This window comes from Electrona antarctica, assembly GCF_951216825.1.
Source record: "Electrona antarctica genome assembly, chromosome: 6".
NCBI lineage: Eukaryota > Metazoa > Chordata > Actinopteri > Myctophiformes > Myctophidae > Electrona > Electrona antarctica.
This window is the reverse complement of record NC_136811.1, coordinates 34,069,236-34,090,840: the sequence shown is the minus strand read 5'-3', so window position 1 is coordinate 34,090,840 and position 21,605 is coordinate 34,069,236. Positions and strand designations below refer to the sequence as shown.

Here is a 21,605-nt window from a genome sequence, read left to right as displayed (position 1 = left end):
AAAAAAGATTTTGGTTCTGATTGAGAAGAGAAAAGGTCTGCCAATTCCCACCAGATTCTCATTTGTTTGTTTGTTTTTATTTCATTAGAAACAAAAAAGGCAACTACTAGATACAAAATGATCAATTAACGTTTTAATCCATTTGAACCATTTCTCTACTGGATGCAGACCAAACTACCCCTCTACAAAGCAGCTCTTTCCTATCTTTGCCCTCTCCAACACTTCATTCCATCCATACGACAGCACTCCTTCATACTTCCTTCCAAATGTGTGTGGGTGAAACCAAATGAACCTGGGTTAAAATCCTCCATTGCATATTTTCACCATACGTGAGATTGCTTGCACATGTATGTTAAGTGAAACTGACCCCCTGTAGTCATGCCTTGACACTACACCAACAGATGTGTGAAGCAATCAAGTGCATTCATAATTGTTTCAAGAGGCATTTTTACCCAACGGCCACATAGATTCCAACATTCAAACTGCTTGTACACAGTAAAATCCAGAATGTTCATTTAACTCTTAGAGTGGTCCTCCAAACACTCTAGATTTTCTGTGTCAGCTGTTGGGTACATTAAATACCGGTATCAGATATCCTCATAGTTGTATATTGGCCCAATAACCCAACTGTTTTCTCTTCCCACTGCTCTTACACAGACTACAGTGAACCAGACTGGATATGAAGGCTTGTGCACAGACGTTGATAAATCAAATAACTGAAATGAATCTGATATTTGCGTTGATGTTATTCTGCGCCAATGTAGGTAAGGATAGATGGCAAACCCAAAGTTTGACTTAATCACTAATCAAAAGTTCTAACTCAGTATACACAGATGCAGCTTTTTTCTTATTCTTTAATATAACTCATTGCCTTGTCATCAATGGGACTGGGTTAGATATTTTGGCTTGTGATTTTGACACAGTTTTGGATTTCATCCCATAGGGAAATAAAATGCAACTTTATCTTGCTTTTCAATTTGGCGCTGAGCTCCATGTGGCTTTCAGTTTTGTGCATGTATTTCTTGGTGTCCTGGTAGGCCTAATGCTATGCGCTGCTATCATCCTTTGGAAACCATTCTTTAATGTAAGAAGGTATTATGCAACTCAAGCGAGCCTATTTGCATAGAAGCATAGTGGTTATTGAGTAGGATTTGTAATCATTGGCGAAGAATGACTGACTTGAATTCCAGACGTTTTCTGACACCCATCAAACAATACACTCCTTGCAACTCATCACAAGAGGATCAAGAAAGTCCCTCTGACCTCAAGAGTTTTAATTCCTTCCATCCCTTCTTTGTCTGTTTCGTCCTTCCTATGCTGCCATTTTTATTGGTGTGTCATACATCGATTCTGTGACTCATTTGCCTCTCTCTCTCTCTTTCTCTCTTTCTCTGTTTGTCCTCCTATCTCTTGTGTCTTTCATTTTCTAATTCTGCCTCACGTGTCTCTGACATGGCTTACATACATGCTCATTCCTTAAACACATCTTTTGCCACTTCCTGGTTGTTGTTGTTTTCAACTTGATCCTGCTTTCCCCACTTGGCACCCCCAAACTATTTCCTTCGTGTCACATGCTTTCTTCTATTATTCTCTTGTTCTTGTCTTTCTTTCACGATACTTATACTCTCATAACTCCTTACTATACATTTATTGTTTGCCCTGTGTATGTCCCGTTACATACCACCCGAATGGATCATCTTTTCATCTTTCACCCTCTCTCATACCTCCCATTGTCCACTGAATGGCCTTTTCTCCTTCGAACCATCACTCCTCCCCCCCCTTCCCTCTCTCTCTGTCTCGCTAGGAAGCCCAGCTTTCCTCCCTGGGTTCAGCAAACCCCGGTGTGAACACAGAAGGTGCAGGGGGAGGTGTTGGTCAAAGAGGAGAAGTGAGCAGCCATCACGGCCGCAGAGTATCTCCCTCAGCCGTCTCCTCCGACAGCCCCCCCCACAATGGAGATCTCCCCCAAACCTTCGACCCTCCCTCTCTGCCCGCTACACACAAGTCACCTACACAGAATGGAGAGCTCCGTGGCAACCAAACATCCTCCCCCATGACAACCTCAAAGGCAACAGGAATCCCAGCAACGGCAACGGCAGGCATAGCAGAAGCAGGGGGAGTAGGTCAAACACAACACTAAAGCCAAATCAGAGAGAGATGACACAATTAGAAGGAAAATGCTGCTCCCGCAAAGCATCCCCATCCCATTTAACGAGACGATATTGCTGACATAGACATACTATTCGGCCAAACAAGAGAGAGAAGAAAAGTGTGTGGGAAAGAGATAGTTATTGTACGTGCATTGCACATTAACACACCACAAAGGGCTCTTTATCAGACACTTGTCTTTTTGATGCTTAAACCGAGCTTGGTCAGTATCACTCTTGCAGGACAAGATATGGTACCCCTTCAAATACTGTATACTGTTTGAATAAGCAGTTGACATACAGGTACATGGTTGCCAAACCAAGCCGATATGTGAACATCTGCTTTATGTCGCTCATCGCCTGTTTGTGGTCCATGAATAAGAATAAATGTGAGGAACAAGCACTCTAGAATGTCTTGCACCCCAAAGACTTCTCAGTAGCCATTAGCCATAAAAGTGCTACGAGCCAGCTCACTGGATCCCTTGATTTCCAAGGATGCGGGCGAATCATTATTTATCTTTGTCCTGAATATGCCAGCTTGCAAATAGAGGCCTGACATCAGTGGCTATGAGGAACACCTTGTCGTGGTGGGGCAGTGACAGTCAACGAAGAAAGCAACATTGTCACCTTTTACTTCCCGATCTTTTATCCTGTCTTTATTTCTATATTATCATTTTGGCAACCTGCCGTAGCAGGATTGTTAGACCGTATCATTGTTTTGCAAGGGGGACTGGGAGATAAGATTGCTGTAGTTCCATTTGTTGTCACTCCTCCAACGGCATGATGTCCCTTTAGCCTGATTTATGCGTCGGCGACAAAGTGCCACATGACTCATCACTCCACAGAAATAACGATAACTGCGTCAAAGCTTTTTTTCAGTTGAAACTGTTCTTTTTGTCAAGCAACACGTCACACAATACTTGCCACAGAAGCATAGCTCAAGCTTCATAACCACTGATAACAACTCTCCAAAACATTGTGTGTGACAGGTCTCTGTAGAGATGTGATTAATGTCGTCTGGCTTCCTTAGTGCCTTTGAGTGTATTTCAACAGGGTCATAAAAAACAAAAACGTATAGAGGTAACAAAGGGAATCCAACTTAGCATTTCTTGTAAGCTGGACAAAAAGGCTGAACGTGTGATAGAATTTTGAAGGACAAAATGTATGGAAATACGCATAGACATTTTGGTGTTTCTTTTTTAATCTAAGGGAATTGTTATTGGACTGAGCTTGTGCAGTTTTTCTCTTCTCAATCTCAGAACCGATATGTGATCTACTGGTGCTAAACAGAAACAAATGGTGCCATTTCCAATATCAAATGTCTGTGTCGAACATAGCACTGCCTCTTTCATTCTTCACTCATTTTCTTTCTCCAGCTGTCTGTTGTTTTCAATGTATGTGTCTACATGTTTGTTATTTGTGCTCCCCTCTGTTGTTGTATGTCTAATGGGGTAGTGGGGTCTACAAATTTAGGTTTGTTTAAAAAAAAGACGTAGAGAAAGAAAGAAACCTCCTACAATCTCGGACTTGATATTCAGTAAATACAAAACAGTCTAAAAAAATGTGCCTGTAGTGTGGCCTGGAAATTGAAGGATATGTCATTGCAAATAACTGTCACTGAGTTATTTCAATTCTGCAGTAAACAATTTTATTTGCCCTTAATATATATTGCTTTTATTTTCTTTGGCATAATTTAGTGTCAGTTACACTTGCCATGGCATAGCTCTCAGTTATAACAGGGCTGATTTCTGGAGATAGAACCAAGCTGCTTTGTATGAAATGGAGAAAATTGTGTTATCAGTTACTGTATTGAGAAAACTTCCAATTTGAAAGGTGTTGGTGTCAATTGGATTAGCACTTTATTAGGGATAAACCTCCAGGATGACATTTACAATATTACAATTTATAGTTTGAGTAACTTGGATGTAAACCAAATATGTAATGCTAGCTAAATGTAATGGCAGTATTTTGTTTACTGTGTTACAGTACAGACGTACCATTATCTTTTATTTTGGGTAGTTACCACATATGGTATTTCAAATCATTTTAGAGCAGTTCACAACATTTTAACAAACATGTTATATCTAAGGAGATGGCAGTTTATTTTTTGCTGTAGCCAGTAAAAGTGCCTGGAATTGGGACTTGTAATATTTAGCATTTGGCCGATTAGACTAGCCAGTCATCCTACAAATCTCCAGGAGGCGGTAAATATGAACCTGTTAAACCTTATACTTTGTTGATTGGAGTCCCCCTGGGCTCTATACTCTGCCCCATTATTTTTTCCCCCTCTACACCAAATATCTTCACAGAATATAGCTCAAAATGCGTGATGTTTGAGCTTGTAGATTGGCTATTTTCATTCATCCCAGAATAGGGACACGTGATTTGAAAAGACTACAAAAAGTGCATTGCTTTTTGCAGTTGGGAATATCTAAACTGTGATTCCAATAGAGCATTTGAATAAAAATGACAGCTACGATAGCAAAAGTATTAACAATAACACAAACAAATATGGCAATTGCTGACGGATACGTTCTTTGTTGACAAAGGATAACACAATAAAGAATGAATTGTCCATATTTTGAGCATGTTGAACAGGAAACTTCAGGTAATCACTTTCATTCCAACATGGATGTAACGTTTTTAAAATGAATTACTAAACTAGTCATACTGTATGTCAGCTGCTGAAACATCAGTCTTTGAATTATTTGTAATGTGTTGTCATATCCCTTCATTTTGTGTATGAACTGTCCTCTGTAAACTTTGTTTGGATGTGAATCTGTTTTCGTCTCTGTAGCCTCACACTGGTGGCATCCTGCAACAAGTTGTTTGTTGTAACTGGAACCAAGAACCGTAGAAGAACTTCACCATATCTTTGAGAAAATTTGTCACTGACTGTGGAAGGTCAAAATGGCCAGCACTAATGTTTCGTATACATACAGGTCATTGTATATCAGTGAGAGATTTGATTAAGCACTTATGAAGCAGAAATTGTGAAATCCCCAGAGTGAACAATATACAATATAACGCTGAACCACCAAATCTTAATGTTAGAAATTCTACACAGGGAAAGTTATTTTGTTTATTTTTTTTTGTTTTGTCGTCTTCTATTTTGTCATAACAGCTTTTAGGGCTACATTTCTTCTTGTGAAAGCACTTGTGTCATTAAGAAATCATCAGGCTAGATCACTGTATTGTGGTAGAGTAGGATATTAGGTGACAGGAGTCATGATTGAGAAATTAATATTGCTATGAAAATACCTCAGTGACATAAAATTGAAAGTCTCAGGTAAATAAGCAGTTGCCTCAGAACTGAACACACAACTGAAAAAGATAACTCCAGCTTTGGAAAGACTACCATCATTATAGTTGGACTGACTATAGAATGAAATCTCTTAGCTATGCTTCAGTAATACCTGATCAAGCACCTGCCCCGATCCTTCTCTCTCTGTCTCCCTTTTTTTCTCCCCTTAGCCACTCACAAAGCTTCGTGGAGGACAATCTGGAACCTAATTGGCTGAGCCGCCACGGGAAATCCACCGGGTGGCACGGTCAAATATCAAGAGCCCTCTCTCGTGACGCGATTGGCTGACAAAGGGCGAACTTGGGGCATTCGTCCCATTCTATTTGCTTAAAGGATGGTGCAGAGCCCCAGCGAACCATGTAAGGATATGCTGGGCTTTTTTTTACCCTTCTTTACTTGGGCCCTCTCTCTCTGATTGGAAAACTGGATTTTTAAGAGTTTACGCCTTCTGATTAGATGTACGATTTTCTTTTTGAAGATAGGCCCAACAATGTAATAGTATTTGTTGGCCTGTCCAGCATGCGAAGAAGCTATGCAGAACGTTCAATCAATAGAATGGAAGAACACAGAAGCAAAGGAAGGCACATTGCTCCAGAAAGAGAGGGAGCTATGTTGTACTGTAGGTGAGGTGTATTTCAAAGGTGCTTGACTTTTCTTTATTTTTTTAGTAGAAGCCCATTTATTTTTAACCACTTAAACGCTGGCAGAATTTTATGGACAAATAATAGACAATCTACAAGCTTTACAGCTTGTGTGCTTGTAGATCAGCTATTTCTGAAATAATTTAGAAAACCTTTATGGTTCAGCGATTAAGTGGTTAAAGCATTTATTTTCCTCTCTCAGTCTCTTCACACTACAATATGATTACTGTTCATCCATTTAGTCTTTATCTTTCTATGAATTTTAAAGCATTACTTGACCACCTCCCTTTCAGATTTTCAATACTTACTGAATTTATAGTTTTAGCTGTTTTATTTGAATCTCTTTTGGACTTTTATTTAAAGAATACTAAATATGCACAGCCTATACAAGTGAAACTGCTTAAAAAAAAATCTTAATTCATTGAAAACTTTGAAAACTGGACAGAATGTTGATATTTATATTTATATGATACTGTTTATTGTTACCATAGTAGAAGAAATACTCTACATCAGAAATCTTCCGGAGCATATATTTATTTCTTGATAAAGATAGAATCGTCTATCTAAAGGAAGTTCACAACCCCATTTTATATGAACCAAGTTTTTCTTATTAAGACAATCTTATGGAACTTTGAGGAGAATCATTGTTCTAGGACTGTGACAAAAGGGATTAACTTGTGTTTTACCTGCTCCCCTTACAACGTTTTGCACGTTGCTGTGACTTGTGCTCTTGATTACATACAACTATTCTAAGATTGAATAAGAAAAGAAAAACTTGGATGGACGATGTTTTTCGCCCAACAATCGCCATGGAGCTCTCCATTTATGGACGATCTGAAACCCTTTGGATGAGGACATTCTTATCATCTGATTTCAGTGATTTGTATCTCAAATCTACTATCTGTCTACAGCTTACCTGAGCAGTGATTAACTGATGGATTGTCGGTTTCAGTGTGACCATTTGACAGAATTCTGGAGTTAACTTGTTATGAAACTCCTCTTTGATTTCTTTGAATGGACTCCACTGATCCCAACCTAAGTTGATAATCCCTGCCATTTCCACCGCTACATAGTAAATTCCTCAGTGTTCATTTATCCATTTGTAACTTAGAAAGTGTACAAATCAGGGTCCACTTTGTTCCATTTTAGAGTAAATGAACACTGAGGATTTACAGTGTAATCACTTGGATATGACAGAGAGAGATATATTAGAGGTTCTGTTTAAATGAGTGAATGTGTGGTGTATATAAGTGTGTGTATCAGATACATCTTTCAGATCTTTGTGTATATACTGGGTAAATGTGTATATACTGTATGGTATGTCTATGTGTATATACTGTTTGATTGTATATGCAGAGTGTACAGTTATTTTTTCCTCTAATGTTTCTCTCTCTGGCTATACGTTTCCTCAAGTTACCAACATTGAGGCATGGATAGGTTTTCAGACTCACAAAATATCAGCAAGGTCTGTCAGTTATGGTATCTGTATTCTTGAAGCTCTCTACAAGAACCAACTCACATAATACTTAAGCTTGCACTCATTTTCTGTCCAACTAAAAGCTTTTTTTTAAAGTAGATTTGAGTGGCCGAGCAATGTTTGTACATATATAGAATAAGACAATATTTCCAGAAACCTCCATCTGCATTTCTTTGAAATTCTTGAACTGTTTAAGTTCTTGCAGTATCTGATTTCAGTTTAGGTTCCTACAATATATGTTTGCAGCGGTTGTCTTTCAGAGTTATATATTTATTCTGACAACCCTTATATATTCCTTGAAATTTAGTTCCCCAAATTCTGCCTATCATGGAGTCCTCTAACCTCTTGTCAGCTGAAGATTTGGTTAAGATGGCTATCCTTCCATGATGATACAGTCATTGTTTGCCATTGCTTGTTTTCGTATACAGCCTAATTTATACTTTATCGTACGACTGCATCACACACTGAAAGTAACTGGTTTTCCAGAGAAAATCACTTAACCTGAAAATCAGTTATTTTCTCGCGAGTGATGCAGTCAAATGACAAAGTATAAATTGGGCTTTAGTCCTAATTAAGTAAATGTGCCTCCCCCTTATACCCTTCACTAACCTTAGACCTGTCAATTCTGCTGGTCAATCATTTACATACCTATTGACAAGCCATAGCCCCGCCTAACCCAAACTCCTCTGTTGTTGTTTTGAAAAGGACAGACATTTGGGGATTTTGTGTATATTAATGGAAGAGTGATGTTGAAGAGTGTATTACAGTTGTATATGGATTTGTTATGAATGTGGATATTCTGATCAACAAATGATTATTGTAATAATAATGATTATTGCCACTTTGATTTTGTTGATAATTCCTTTGATGCAGTTGATGAAAATTCCATCATTTTTCTTTTTGAATAAACCGGAATTTATATTTTTCGGGTGGGTGAATCTTGGACATAGAAATACGTAAATAAATTAATAAATAAACAATTACATTCTTAATTTGTTGTCAAACATTGTAATGTAATGTATATAATGTAAGGTAGTGTCTTTATGCCATTGTATTTTCAGTACACATACATGCTGATGAACCTTTCCTTTAGTTACTCTGCATCTGCAGGCCCTTAACCAACTTGCACACAAAATATCTCAAAATCAAAAAGAAGTCCATCTTGTTGAGCGAATTCCTGCTCCCAGATTAACTCTAACCATTTAGTGGTCCCATGATGTATCATCTAGCACCACCCTCAGGCCAAAGTGACAACATTGCGCAGATCTCATACAGGAAGATTTCAGGATGAACACCACCTTTTTCTTCTAGTGCCACGCAATGCCAAAATATCAACTTGTTTTCTCTTGGCACCCAAGCTTTTTAAGTAGCTATATATGCTTATTTTATTTTACTTTAAAGCTTTTGCTGTTATTTAGAATAACTTAATCATTCAGTGAATAGGCAACATACTGCCTCTCATTCTACCACTAATAATAGGCCTACATTTAAATGTGAATACCAAACGAGTCGCCCCTTTACCAACTCACCCCGGGCGTACAGCCGGCGGAACTGCGCGGCATGGTATTCCTAAAGTAACCTACTGTAAGTAAATTATGCTTAAACGGTTAAACCTGTTATAACCTTATTCCTAACCTTAACCTCAGTGAAACTATGCCTAGACTAAAAACTAAACTAAACTCTGCACCATGGGGGACCGGGCCTTCTGCTCAGCTGCTCCTCGGCTGTGGAATGCCCTCCCTGACCACCTGAGAGCACCACAGTCCGTGGATGCTTTAAAAAAGGCCTTCCTTTATAGCAAGGCATTTGCCTTTAGTTGGACTTTTAAGCCCTAACCACACCAAAGGGTCACCATGCAACTCCTTGGGTCCAAACGGTTGCAAGGAGTTAACGCTAAAGCCGTCTCGACCCTTTGGTGTGGTTTGGGCCATTGAATTCCATGCGTTGAATCACTAGGGTCAACGTGGGTCAACGTGCAACAAGACATATCACAACGCAGGGACAACGCTAAAACCGTCTTGACCCTTTGGTGTGGTTAGGGCTTTAACATGCCCTGTGTGTTTTTCTAACCTTTTAAGGGCCTAGGGGCCTAGGCCTAGGGCCTTTACTATTCCTAATATATGTTAACGACATGACATCAGCTTGTGACTGCAACTTGTTCCTGTTCGCAGATGACTCAGCACTGCTGGTCTCGGACAAAATGGCCACCAACGTAATCAAAAAAGTCAACCAAAGAACAAGATTCCTATACAGGATCTCCTCACTGGTCAACAAAAACACCTTGAAGACCCTAACAGGAGCCCTCATACAAGGTTTCTTCGACCGATTCATACTCCTATTTTACCGCTGTAGTGCCGAAATGATTTCGGCTCGTCAGAAATGTTCAGTAGCACCGAAGAGCCGACTTTAGGACGGTATCCGCCACCCGAACCTCAAATGACGTCACATTGTAGGCTCTACAGAGCCGAACCGACTTTTATTCGGCTCTAAAATAGGAGTATGAATCGCGCCTATGCATGCACCTCCTGGTACCACAGCACCTCTAAGGCCCTTAAAACTAGGCTCCAGACTTCCCAAAACAAATTGGTCAGGCTACTACTTGGCCTCACTTCCCGAATCCACCTCACCCCTGCCCACTTTGACAGGCTGGAATGGCTTAGGGTTGACGACAGAGTACAGCATCTTGCAATGGGTCTGGTCCACAAGATTCGATACACCACCAAGATACCCAATCACCCATGTATGTACCTGTCTAAATACTTCCTTAATGTCAACGAAGTTTCGGCACAAACAAGGGACTAAATTAATTTCGCTCCAATGCCACCAAAATGTGGAACGCCCTACCAACAGTCATTAAGACATGCGAATCCCTTGACTCCTTCAAAACCCCTCTCAAAGGGCACCTACGGACGGCTGCTTATGTCTCTAATTGTTTTGATGAATTGAAAATGGTGGGCCCTATTGTAAACAAGTGTAATGCTTTATGGTGTCCACTCACAGTTAACAGTTGTTTGTATTGAGTTGTACTTGAAATGTACTGTAATTCTACAAACTGTTAATAAATCAATCAATCAATCAATCAATCAATCAATCAATCAATCAAAAAACTACAATTCAAGCACAACTCAATACAAAGACACCTTGTTCAATTCATCAAAGCAACTTCCACATGTATCAGCTACTGCTACTGCATCTTTTAATTATTAAATACCACAGTTTAAATATAATATGTCCCCCCCCCCCCTCAAGGTAGCCTCGGTCCCAGGCTTACTTATCTGCGAAAAGGGTTATCTCGTCAGCCTGACCTGTAAATCTCGCGGTATTCAGTCGGTCACTCACTGCCTAGGAAATAATGGCCGCCTTCGTAGCAATGGCTGGAACGGGGAACAACATAAGAAATATATCGGAGCGTTTTAGCTGACCAGGAATAGCGCAAATAAGTGGGCACCCCGTCTTCCCGGTGTCAGAGCGGATGGGTAGAGGGGGTCTTGCCAAAGGACACAAGAAACGAAAAAGACTTAAGTTAGGTGGGTAGAGGAGGAAAGCTAACGTTAGCTAACGCTAGCTGGCTATCAACACGGTTGTCACTGCCGGGTAGGGAAACAACCCGAGCAGCCGTGACAACTGTGGGTCGAGGAGGTGTGGGGGCACCGCCGAACAAACGCTGCCTGGAGCGTCTGATCAAATAACTCGCTACTTGCTAATATGAGCGGACCCGGGCAAGATAGTGAACCAGAGGCAAAAGTCCTTCTCATCAAGAGGCTTTACAGGTGAGTTTAAGCAAGGCCATGTTGCCCCCATAACGCCACTATGTTGGCTAACGTTGGGATTGCTTCTCATGTTAGCTATAGACATTCACTGATCTGATTCACCAGGTTGTCTGTCCTGACAATAACATGGGCTATTCAACTAACGTCACTAATCTAAATGTAGCTGCTGACATCTAATTGTATACAGGTAAATCATGTTTTAGACAGTGTTAACCTGTTAGAAAGTTATTGAATCCAAACTTCATATTGTCATGGCATTTCATTAATTAATTAAGCATGCTAGGCTTGGAATGGTGACTAGGACATAATTTATAACATTACATGAATAACCTTATCAATTTCAAATATGGCCACGTTTATTTCTCCTCACCAAGGGCTGTGGTGGAGTCTGTGCATAAGCTAGATGTCATAATTGGCAGCAAAGCATCCTACAGAGAGGTCTTCAAGCCGGAAAACATCAGCCTCCGCAACAAGTAAACTATTACATTCCATATCACTATCATTATTATCATTATTACACTGTATTGATATGCCTCCTTATATACATTTGAAGCTGTTGGTATTCAATCATATAAGGCAGGGGTTTTCAACTGATTATGAACCAGGGACCACCCTGACTAAGAATCAACCTGGGGACCACCACCCTGACTAAGAATCAACCTGGGTGGTCAACCTGGGGACCACCACCCTGACTAAGAATCAACCTGGGGACCACTGTTTTGTTGGGAGGGGGGATATGGGCGTGGTGTGGGGGAAAAAAGCCGGAAATTAAATATTGACAGTTAACGGCTTTGTTTAATTTGTTAATTTGAGGTGAATTAAATCAAGCCCTTAACAGTAATTTAACGGACATATGCTAGTCGTCCGGAGCTATTCCTTTCCCATGGTTGCCCTTAGTCTGTTCTCTTAACCTTCCATATCAAACTCATAGATAGCAGACACATGCGATTGCATGATTATATGGGAACAACAATAGACTCAACCAGTCAATCCGGTACACTTTCCCTTGAAATTCGAACTCCCTTTCTGTGGAAGTTCTTGACATCCGACTTCCCAGTAACTGACAACATTGATGTCATCATACATCACCAGGTCATTTAGTGAACTAGTTCGTTCCCCAACGATAAAAAACATACTAAATGCATGGTCAGGGACCACATGCAATACCTTCACGGACCACCAGTGGTCCACGGACCACCAGTTGAAAAGCTCTGATATAGAGAGTATGCACATGCATGATTTTCCCGTCAGGACACGCCCCCCTCATCTAGACTGAGTGTCAAAACATTGAGCAGCAGCGCTCGTTGGAAATCACTCAACCGTCCTGCGTACCACCTGTTTCTAAATGTCACATAATGCAGGAGGCAGCAAAATGTTGTGTTATTGAAAACAAGCACTTCCAAACTCTGACACTTAGAAAAAATAACCAAATGCATGGTATTTCTTGACAGAAAGTAGCTCATAACATTTCTATGGTGGATTTTTATGAAACAAAAACTTTGCAGATAGAGGATAATTCAAGCTTTTCGTACAGCTGCAATGTTGGTGAGTTTAACATTGTTTAATGCAATCAGACAGGACTTTTCTGTTTGCATGTATGGGCTGTCAAGGCCAAAAAGTAGTTTTTTGCCACTCAGTGGGCGTTCCCGCATAACTTCCAGGTACGATGATGTCACATGCATACCCTCTATGGCTATTAGCCCTACAGCACAAGGCAAGGCAAGCATTGCCCTACATACAAGGCAGGCAAGCATCAATATGTAGGCCTATCCCTATTGTCTATTCACAACTTCTTGAAAGGGGAAGAATGCCATCATTCAAGGAAGTGTCCTTCAGGTGCTTTGCTTTGTATTTAGGTAGGCACATGAAATGCATTTCGACAGAGGCTCATGATCAGGCTCTCCCAAAGTGAGCGTGTGTTGCCATTGCCTACAAAAATTAAAACGTACTTGGACAGTTCTGTGTGTGCTGGCATTCTTCTGCTATTATCGAACTCTTGTGCTGTGTAGTGTGCACCAGGTAAATAGCTTAATAGTTGTGACTGACAGTCACAACTATTAGTACTCTCAGCTTTCACCATAGAGAATATGTACTGTATGTATCTATTATACATTTGAAAAGGTGTACCCAAAAGGCTGTACCCAACCCAGGAAAAGGGACCCAAAGTCACCAGCTTATACGTCACTGACACACTGCAACAACACACTAAGACGTCACAGACTTACCCTCCGCGTCGATCCACGGCTATCTCCTCATGTCGCGCCGCACGCCCACACTCAACACCACCCGCGTAAAAATTGTCATTGCACTGCCACTAAAGCCGGCTCCCGTCCACACTCAATATCAATAATAAACACAAACACGCCACAAGCACCGACACCCCCGCACGCACACACTCACACACGGGCCACAGAACACTGTTGCCAGGTCTATGCAAACAAACCCAGAAAAATGCCATACAACACGCTACTCACACACACTACAACACGCTTAAAACTCGCGGACCTGGCAACACTGCATCCTTTTTTCCCATTGGCTACTGTTGCTAATTTGTTGCCACGTCTATGAAAACAAGCACCGAAAAAATGCCATTCAACACGCTACTTACACACACTACCACTCGCTTACAATACGCGGACCTGGCAACACTATATTCCCTCTCCCATTTGCTCAAAGCCCACCACGTGACCCACGTGAGGTTTTATGTTACGTATCTCACATCCGGATGCACCACCGGACGTTACACACTACACACACACACACATTAGGATAACAACAAGACGAACGCTTGCCAGCCACACACACACACACACGCTTGCCAGCCACACACACACACGCTTGCCAGCCACACACACACACACACACACACACACACTGTACAGCCTGCCGGAAAACAAAAGTAGAAGAAGAAGAACAACAACACACCACACACACTGATTATAACTTGGATGGAGAGCACCGCGATTACATACACAGTAAAAATAATGCAAACACGAAAATTGCGTGAACGACCGCGTCGACACCTGGCGTGGAACAAACGGGACGAACCGAGGCGCATATATGGACAACAACACCAACACTACACGCACACGCGCGCTGCAACAACGCGCTGCAACACAAAACGGCTGCATACAACGCGTGTCACTGTGGACTTCTGTATCTGTGGACTTCTGTATCGCAACGCGGGGCAACGCAACTCTGGGATGAGCGGGCCAAAGGCCCGCGAAATTCTAGTATCATACATGGCTAATGGCTTAGTTTACATTTTGCATTTGTTTAACATTTTCCAGTAATTTAAATAAAACAAGCATAACTGAGTAAAGTTGTATTGCAAAACATTTGCAGTTGACTTGAAAAATGTCTGCCAGGGCCAGCAATATTTCATGGCAATCAGACGATGTGTTCATGATTTGAGGCATTTTGTTCAAAACGGGCCACTCCTGCAAACTTTGGAAGCCAATCAGGATGGAATGCGAGAAATCTGACCGATCCGTCTTGATCCACATGACTATAGAGATAATGTCTCCCCAGCCCTTCTCTCTGATTTTACTCACCACCGTAACGGTGGTCTCGCTCCGGGCAATGTATATGGTCTAGAAGTTATGTTGTGCTGGCTAGGACACAGGACAGCACTGCCTGGCTTTTATTTGCGAGCTGAGCTCCCGACGTAAAAACAAACAAACTCCCGAAACAGACAACAGCGGCCAGTGGAAGAACGAGAGAACAAAGGAATGAAATAATAGAGACAGCAACATAAATACCAGAAACATAGGACCAGAAAGGAATAGAATAGAGGCAGATGGGCAGTAGAGAGAGAGGGAAAACAATGGACGAATTTGAGGAAGTGTGTTGGCCTTTTTGAAAGAAAACCCGGCGCTCATTGTTTTAAGAGTCGGCTGCTGTTTATAGAGCTAGATGGGAGTGCACCCTTGTGCCATCATCTGTATTTATTATTGCATGTGTCATACACCAAGCCAGGCTTTGGTGACACTGCTTTTCTATATATTTGGAGGTTGATGCCATTGTCGGCAACTATTCACTAAACTCAATCCTAGGCTTTTTTGCAAGTAAGAGAAAGCATAGCGAAACTCAACAGAAGTGATGAAGAGAAGTGAGAAATGCATTAAGCTTAGATAATTTATATATTCTCAAAAGTGCTGATACAAATGTAGCAGCAACGGGGTATAAATGAAAATGGATGATCATCTTATAAGCAGCTCAAGGGTTATTTAAACTTGTCAGACAAGGAAAAGATGTATAGGGCTGCAACTATCAATTATCTTCTTAGCAATGAATATATTGATTATTTGTTTCCATTAATCAAATGCATAATAACATTAAGCAATATGTTTTCATACATCATACTATAATTCACTCAATGTCTGAATGTCTGTCTGAAACACTGTCGTAGCTCTTCATTGGCTGCACCAATCGCTCCGACTTTTCACACAGGCATTGACCATAATATTATGGAGGTCTTAACGAAGCCCTTTTTTCAATTTAACAAATGATGAATTAATAATTAATTTATTAGTGAATTAAAATTCCCCATACTTACATGGGAAAATGCGAAAACTCACGTCAAGTCTTTTTCCCTCAAACTGTCGCAGCTACAGTTACAACACTTGGAGGGGAGGTTCAGAATAATTATTGAAATTAATGTAATAAAATGTTAAATCCGTCGGCCTCATGGTGGCGCTATAACAGCCCACTTTACATTTCGCCTTATAACTCTTGAACCGTACGTCGTAAAATCAAAATGTCACATTCCCTGGATTTGCGTCTGGAAAGATTTCCCGCCATTTTCACTTCAGCTGTAATCCGCTTCCAAAGTTAGTGGGAGGGGCCTGTTTTACAAAGAATGGCACAAATCACGAACTGAATGTCCAATCCACCCCAAATGTGTTCACATGTCGAGGGTGGTTTAATCAACGGAGAGCCCAAAGCAATTCCGTTTTCATCCATAGGGGGCGCCGCAAATGCAGAATTTTAAAAAGTTTATTGCAAAACCATGCTTTTTGGGGCATCAATCCGCTATGTTTGCCATAGCGTAGCCTACATGCGCTATAGCAAGACAGGACAATTTGCGTGCGTGCGTGCGTGCGTGCGTGCGTGCGTGCGTGCGCGCACAATAGAGGGTATGCACATGCATAAAGTGAATGGGAAATCGAGTGGCAAAGTAAATTTAATGTCGTTCAACTAATGCAATCAGATTGACTTTTCTGTTTGGATGTATGGGCTATCAAGGCCAGAAAGGTCGTTTTTTTTTTGTCACTCAGTAGGCATTCCCGCATAACTTACGGGTATGATGATGTCACACGCATACCCTCTATTGTGGGAAGTAGAGGATAGAGCTTGAGCTAGAGGAAAAAGAAAAATACAGGGTAGAAACATTTCAAAAATCAAAGATATATAAATATATACAGTTAAGGATCTATTGTAGCAGGTTCTAGACATGTCTAGAACATTATCATATGCAGGTGTTCTGGTTGGTAAAAAAAATAAAATATATATATATATATATATATACAGTATTTGTATGTACTGCATATATGTATTTAGGTTTTATTGATATATTGCAACATCAAAATCAATTTGTCTGAAGCTCTTCATTGGCAGATCAAAATTGGCAGACATCTACCAGCTCACAATGTGATTTGTGACTTTTAGATTTGATATTTTGGTAAAGCAATTATTTCATTAAAACTGAAACTTGATTTACTGTTGAAACCCCTAGTCCTTCCACATTGCACATTTTTGAACACTTGCAGAAAGTGCAGAAAGATGATTTCATGAAAAAGTAGCATCATAACAAAACAAAAAAAGATTGATTTAATACTTGAATACTTTATTAGATCCAGTTTAGAATGCATCTGTGAGGAGGGCACTAAGTCGTACAACTCATTTTAACTGCTTATTATGTAGGGGAAGTGATGTCTCTCCACCAGCCACCATACTTATAATATAACTCTTCCTCTGTGTGTCCATCTCTAGGTTGAGGGAGCTCTGTGTGAAGCTGATGTTCCTCCACCCAGTGGACTATGGCCGTAAGGCTGAAGAGTTGCTCTGGAGGAAGGTCTACTATGAGGTCATCCAGGTCATTAAGACCAACAAGAAGGTAAAATAATCTGGTAGCTGGCCTAAAGAAGAAAATCACAAAAGTTGTTGTAGCATGTATTATATTGTAGATACATTGTACTGAGACAATAATCCAATATTAAGATAAATTGAATGTCAGTGCTTGCTTGGCCTTTAAATGTTGTGATTTTAAGACATAGTTGCCAGCTCTACAGTAATGATGTGCTGTCAGTAGACTAGTAATTTGTTCTAATCACTGCACCAGTGGGTATGGTGACATTTTGTATGGGTATCGTTAGCAGTCCGGTACCGATTCCGGTTCTTCTTATCGATTCCGGTTCCTAACGGTTCCCTATCTCGGTTCCAAAATGCTATAAAATAACTTCCCTGAAGAGGTCAAATGTTTACTTCTCCTTTAAGCCTGAGTCAATTTTAAGACATGTAATGAATAGAGTAAGATCCTCTCCATTATTCAACTGTTGAGCTATTTGTGGATAATATAGTGAGCTATGTTTTCCTTTTTTTTTTTTTAAATATATCTACTCTCATTTACCCAGGGCAATAGCCTAGTGTTGTAGGCTACTTCTCTTACTACTACTGACAATAAACAAATAAAAGCCTGTCTGAGAGCAACACACACACACACACACACACACACACACACACACACACGTCTGCAGGAACCGATAGGAAGAACCGAAATTGAATTATTTGAATGGGTACCTAAGCATGTTCGGTTCGGGACCCACCCCTAGGCGCTAGCCCCTACTATGTCCAGCTTTGTGTAAACACAAACATTGAAGACAAGTGAGGACGCAAATTGTGATTGGCCATTTGGCCAGAATGAGATGATGTATGATGGCATTGACGTATGATGATAAAAGCACCCCTCTAACACAGGTGTGATTTTGATAGGTCACATTGGAAGTATAAATACAATTTAGGGTTTTAATTTTATAGTATGAACATTTTCAGCATAGGTAAAATGGGTCCCCGAACGCTGGTGTCATGCTTTACCTGTGGAGCTATGCTGATCATCTCTTATCAAATCATATCGCCAATGCGCCATGGTGTGAAAAAGGATTAGAGAAGGTTGTCATAGATAAAGGGATCAGTGTAATTATCCTGACAAACAATTCATTGTCTGTCACACAGATGAAAAGAATGTGACAATTTGACACAAACATTTTCCACACCATAAATACTGTTGCATTTTCAGATGCCTTTCCGACTAATAGCTTTTCTCCATAATTATAATAAGGACATCTTACAGAACAGAATGGGTCTTGAGGAATAGTCATTAGGATGTTCTAATGGTCATGGAAACTAGCCTACAAATACATACATGCAAGACGACAAACATTTAACTGACTTTAACAGTAATTCAGCAGTGATACACTTGGAGTTTGAATATATATGTGGCCTTATTACGGCTCACCTCGACTCCACTGTATAACTACTGTTCTTCATGCCCTGCTACTGTGTATGCTCTTGTTAATGTTTAAAAACGGTTGTATTCATATTAGGAGTGTCCGATTAAGGCCGTTAAGAAATTGGCAACCGACAAGCACTAACGGCTAATGGTGAACCAATAAAAATAAAAGCCCACAGGGCACCCTGGCCTCTAACTTCCTCCACGTTATTAGCCTACACTCCGAGTGTGTGCTAGCAGCAGCCACCGTTCTTTCGCCAAACTTTGGTCAACTTAACTGTTATTGCATCTCTGGTTGTGTTTATAATTTTATTGTGCTGTCTGCGGCACGGTATTTACGCACATGAACTGGCTACTGGAGTTTACGCATGTGGCTCGACTGTTGGACTCACCACAGAGTGCTATTTGACAATTATGTGCCACTATATTGGCAAGGAGTGGAACGTTAATTCCACCGTCTAATTGACACAGAGTTTGCCCGACAGACACACTGCAGACAACCTGGCTGGTAGGTAAACTAAACAATGCGGTGGTGGAGGCTTGGTAGCCTGGCTTTGCCAGACACAACGTGGTTGCACGCCTCCTCCCCGCTATGATTCGGGGATGAGGCGAGAGTGCCTATAGTATAGCCAAAGCCAGGCTAGAGGCTTGGGGACTGATGGTGCATTCAAACCTGAAGATATATATTTGTTTCCACTGTCTCTTCAATCGCTTCACTTTGGTCACGCTGCTCACGCAGGTCAGCATTTGTAAAAAGAAAAAAACGTCCCTTCGCTCCAGCTCACTTTTTTCATGCAAGTCTTAACCTGACTCCGCCAGATTCACGATAACGCACGTTAAGTTTGCATCTGCTAATTTCCCCGTCCGGGTGGACTGGGACTCGAAAAATGGATTTAATGGATAAAAATAGTGCATTTTTCCATAACGGCTAATTAGCCGGCAAGGCCTGACGGTAACCGGTTAATAAAATGTCTCCATTTGGCCAGCCCTAATTCATATACCTCATTACCATGCGTCTGTCACTCGTTTATTATACATTACATAGTCTGGTGTATGCGTCATTGTTATGTATGTCTTTTTTGTCATGTCTATAAAAAACCAATAAAAACTAACATAACAAAAAAAACAGTAATTCAGCCGTTCTGTGGTTAATATTGTAAACTTAACACAGTGCTGCATGATATATCGTTATCGTATCATTCATTATCTCGGTATGAACATGCGCAATCTCAGGGCGTTCGTCCACTGCTAAAGCCAGCAACAACCCTTTGTTTTAGCCACTGCCTAGATGGCCAGGTGCAGCTTGGAGAGGAGGGGGGGACTGAAACGGTACGAGGTAAAACAGGGACGGGGTATGCACCAGGTGCAGGAGCTTGGAGAGGAGGGTGGGACTGAAACGGTACGAGGTAAAACAGGGACGGGGTATGCACCGTGGTAGATTCAAACCACTAGACTCCGTGTTGGTACTTTATCCTTGCACCACCCCTTTTCCTTTTCTTCTAACCCTTTTCTCTCTCTCTCTCTCTCTCTCTGTAGCACATCCATAGTCGCAGTGCGCTGGAGTGCGCCTACAGGACCCATTTGATTGCTGGTGTGGGCTTCTACCAGCACCTGCTGCTGTACATCCAGTCCCACTACCAGTTGGAACTGCAGGACTGCATTGACTGGACCCATGTCACAGACCCGCTCATTGGTTAGTGCCAGAGACAGATCATACACATCAGATTTTTATTGCATAATCATTTGTACAAGGCACAAGTGTTTGCTCATTCTGTCTCTCGATCTCTCTCTCCTCTCTCTCACCCCCCCCCCCCCCCCCCCCCATGCTCTCACAACACAAAATGTGTCCAACACACCAGACATCTATAACATTTGAATAAATCAATGTCTCATCCATCATAATTCAGTCCTAAAGTACAGCTAAATAATAAAGAGACATCAAGGGGTGACATCAGGGGTGTAATGATCAATCTATTGATTCCACAGGCCACAATCCAGTGTAATTGAGTAATTCATCCTTCACTAAGCCCCATCCACTCTACTCTGCCAAAGCTGTGCTTCTCTCCCTTGACATGAATGTTATATGATGGATTTAGGAGCAAAATCTTAAAAATATCTACTGATCAAATCTGATCATATATATATTTATTTATTTACGGCCAGATTGCCGGAAACGCTTGCCCCCGCGACAGTCAGCCGCGTGGGTGGAGCTTAATTTCCATCCACCAGCTGTCTTAAAAACCCGGAAAAGACAGCAGAAAACGGCCGCGCCTGTCTGGTAGGTCTGGCAACAGCTATTGCCCTCCTGATTGCGCAACCGCGCTGCCGTTCACCTACTTTTATACAGGCTGACTAAAAAGCTGAATAACTCGAAATCTACGGAGCTCTCCCTGGTTTGGATAAAACGCACAATGTTTGGAGGTCTTTGCTGATTATCCGGTGGTCTAGATGGAAACATTGGCGCTTTCTAGAGCAAGGATGGCTTCATTTTAGCTCGCTAGCATTGACGCTATTTATTTAGCATCAAAGATGGACGCCCAAACAGGATGCGAGTCCAGCATGTGCTACATTGAAAATTTTCCCTTTAATGTTGCAAATTATTGTGTGTGCACTGTGCAGGTTAAATTGACAGCTATGACGGGTGACAGAAGAGTGCCACTATGCCAGCTTAGCAACGGTTGCTAAGATAGTATTGGACACTCACTGTTGTGGTGGGATTTAGCGAAGGTGTCAATTGAGGCAAAGACAATATTCAG

General features: G+C 41.2%; 2 protein-coding genes across 2 annotated transcripts in view; both read left to right on the top strand.

Moving 5' to 3' along the window:
- The window catches only part of syngap1b (synaptic Ras GTPase activating protein 1b), a 109,898-nt gene extending 107,681 nt beyond the window's left edge, over positions 1 to 2,217 (top strand). The window contains exon 20 of the mRNA XM_079502922.1: positions 1,805 to 2,217. Coding sequence (XP_079359048.1) covers positions 1,805 to 2,140 — 336 coding nt within the window. The 3' untranslated portion in view covers positions 2,141 to 2,217. The remainder of the gene's footprint in view (positions 1 to 1,804) is intronic.
- Positions 2,218 to 10,882: 8,665 nt separating this feature from the next.
- smg5 (SMG5 nonsense mediated mRNA decay factor) overlaps positions 10,883 to 21,605 on the top strand; it is a 35,390-nt gene continuing 24,667 nt past the window's right edge. Inside the window, exons 1-4 of the mRNA XM_079504043.1 lie at positions 10,883 to 11,339; positions 11,714 to 11,812; positions 17,334 to 17,457; positions 20,386 to 20,542. Of these exons, the coding sequence (XP_079360169.1) occupies positions 11,275 to 11,339; positions 11,714 to 11,812; positions 17,334 to 17,457; positions 20,386 to 20,542 (445 nt within the window). The 5' untranslated portion in view covers positions 10,883 to 11,274. The remainder of the gene's footprint in view (positions 11,340 to 11,713; positions 11,813 to 17,333; positions 17,458 to 20,385; positions 20,543 to 21,605) is intronic.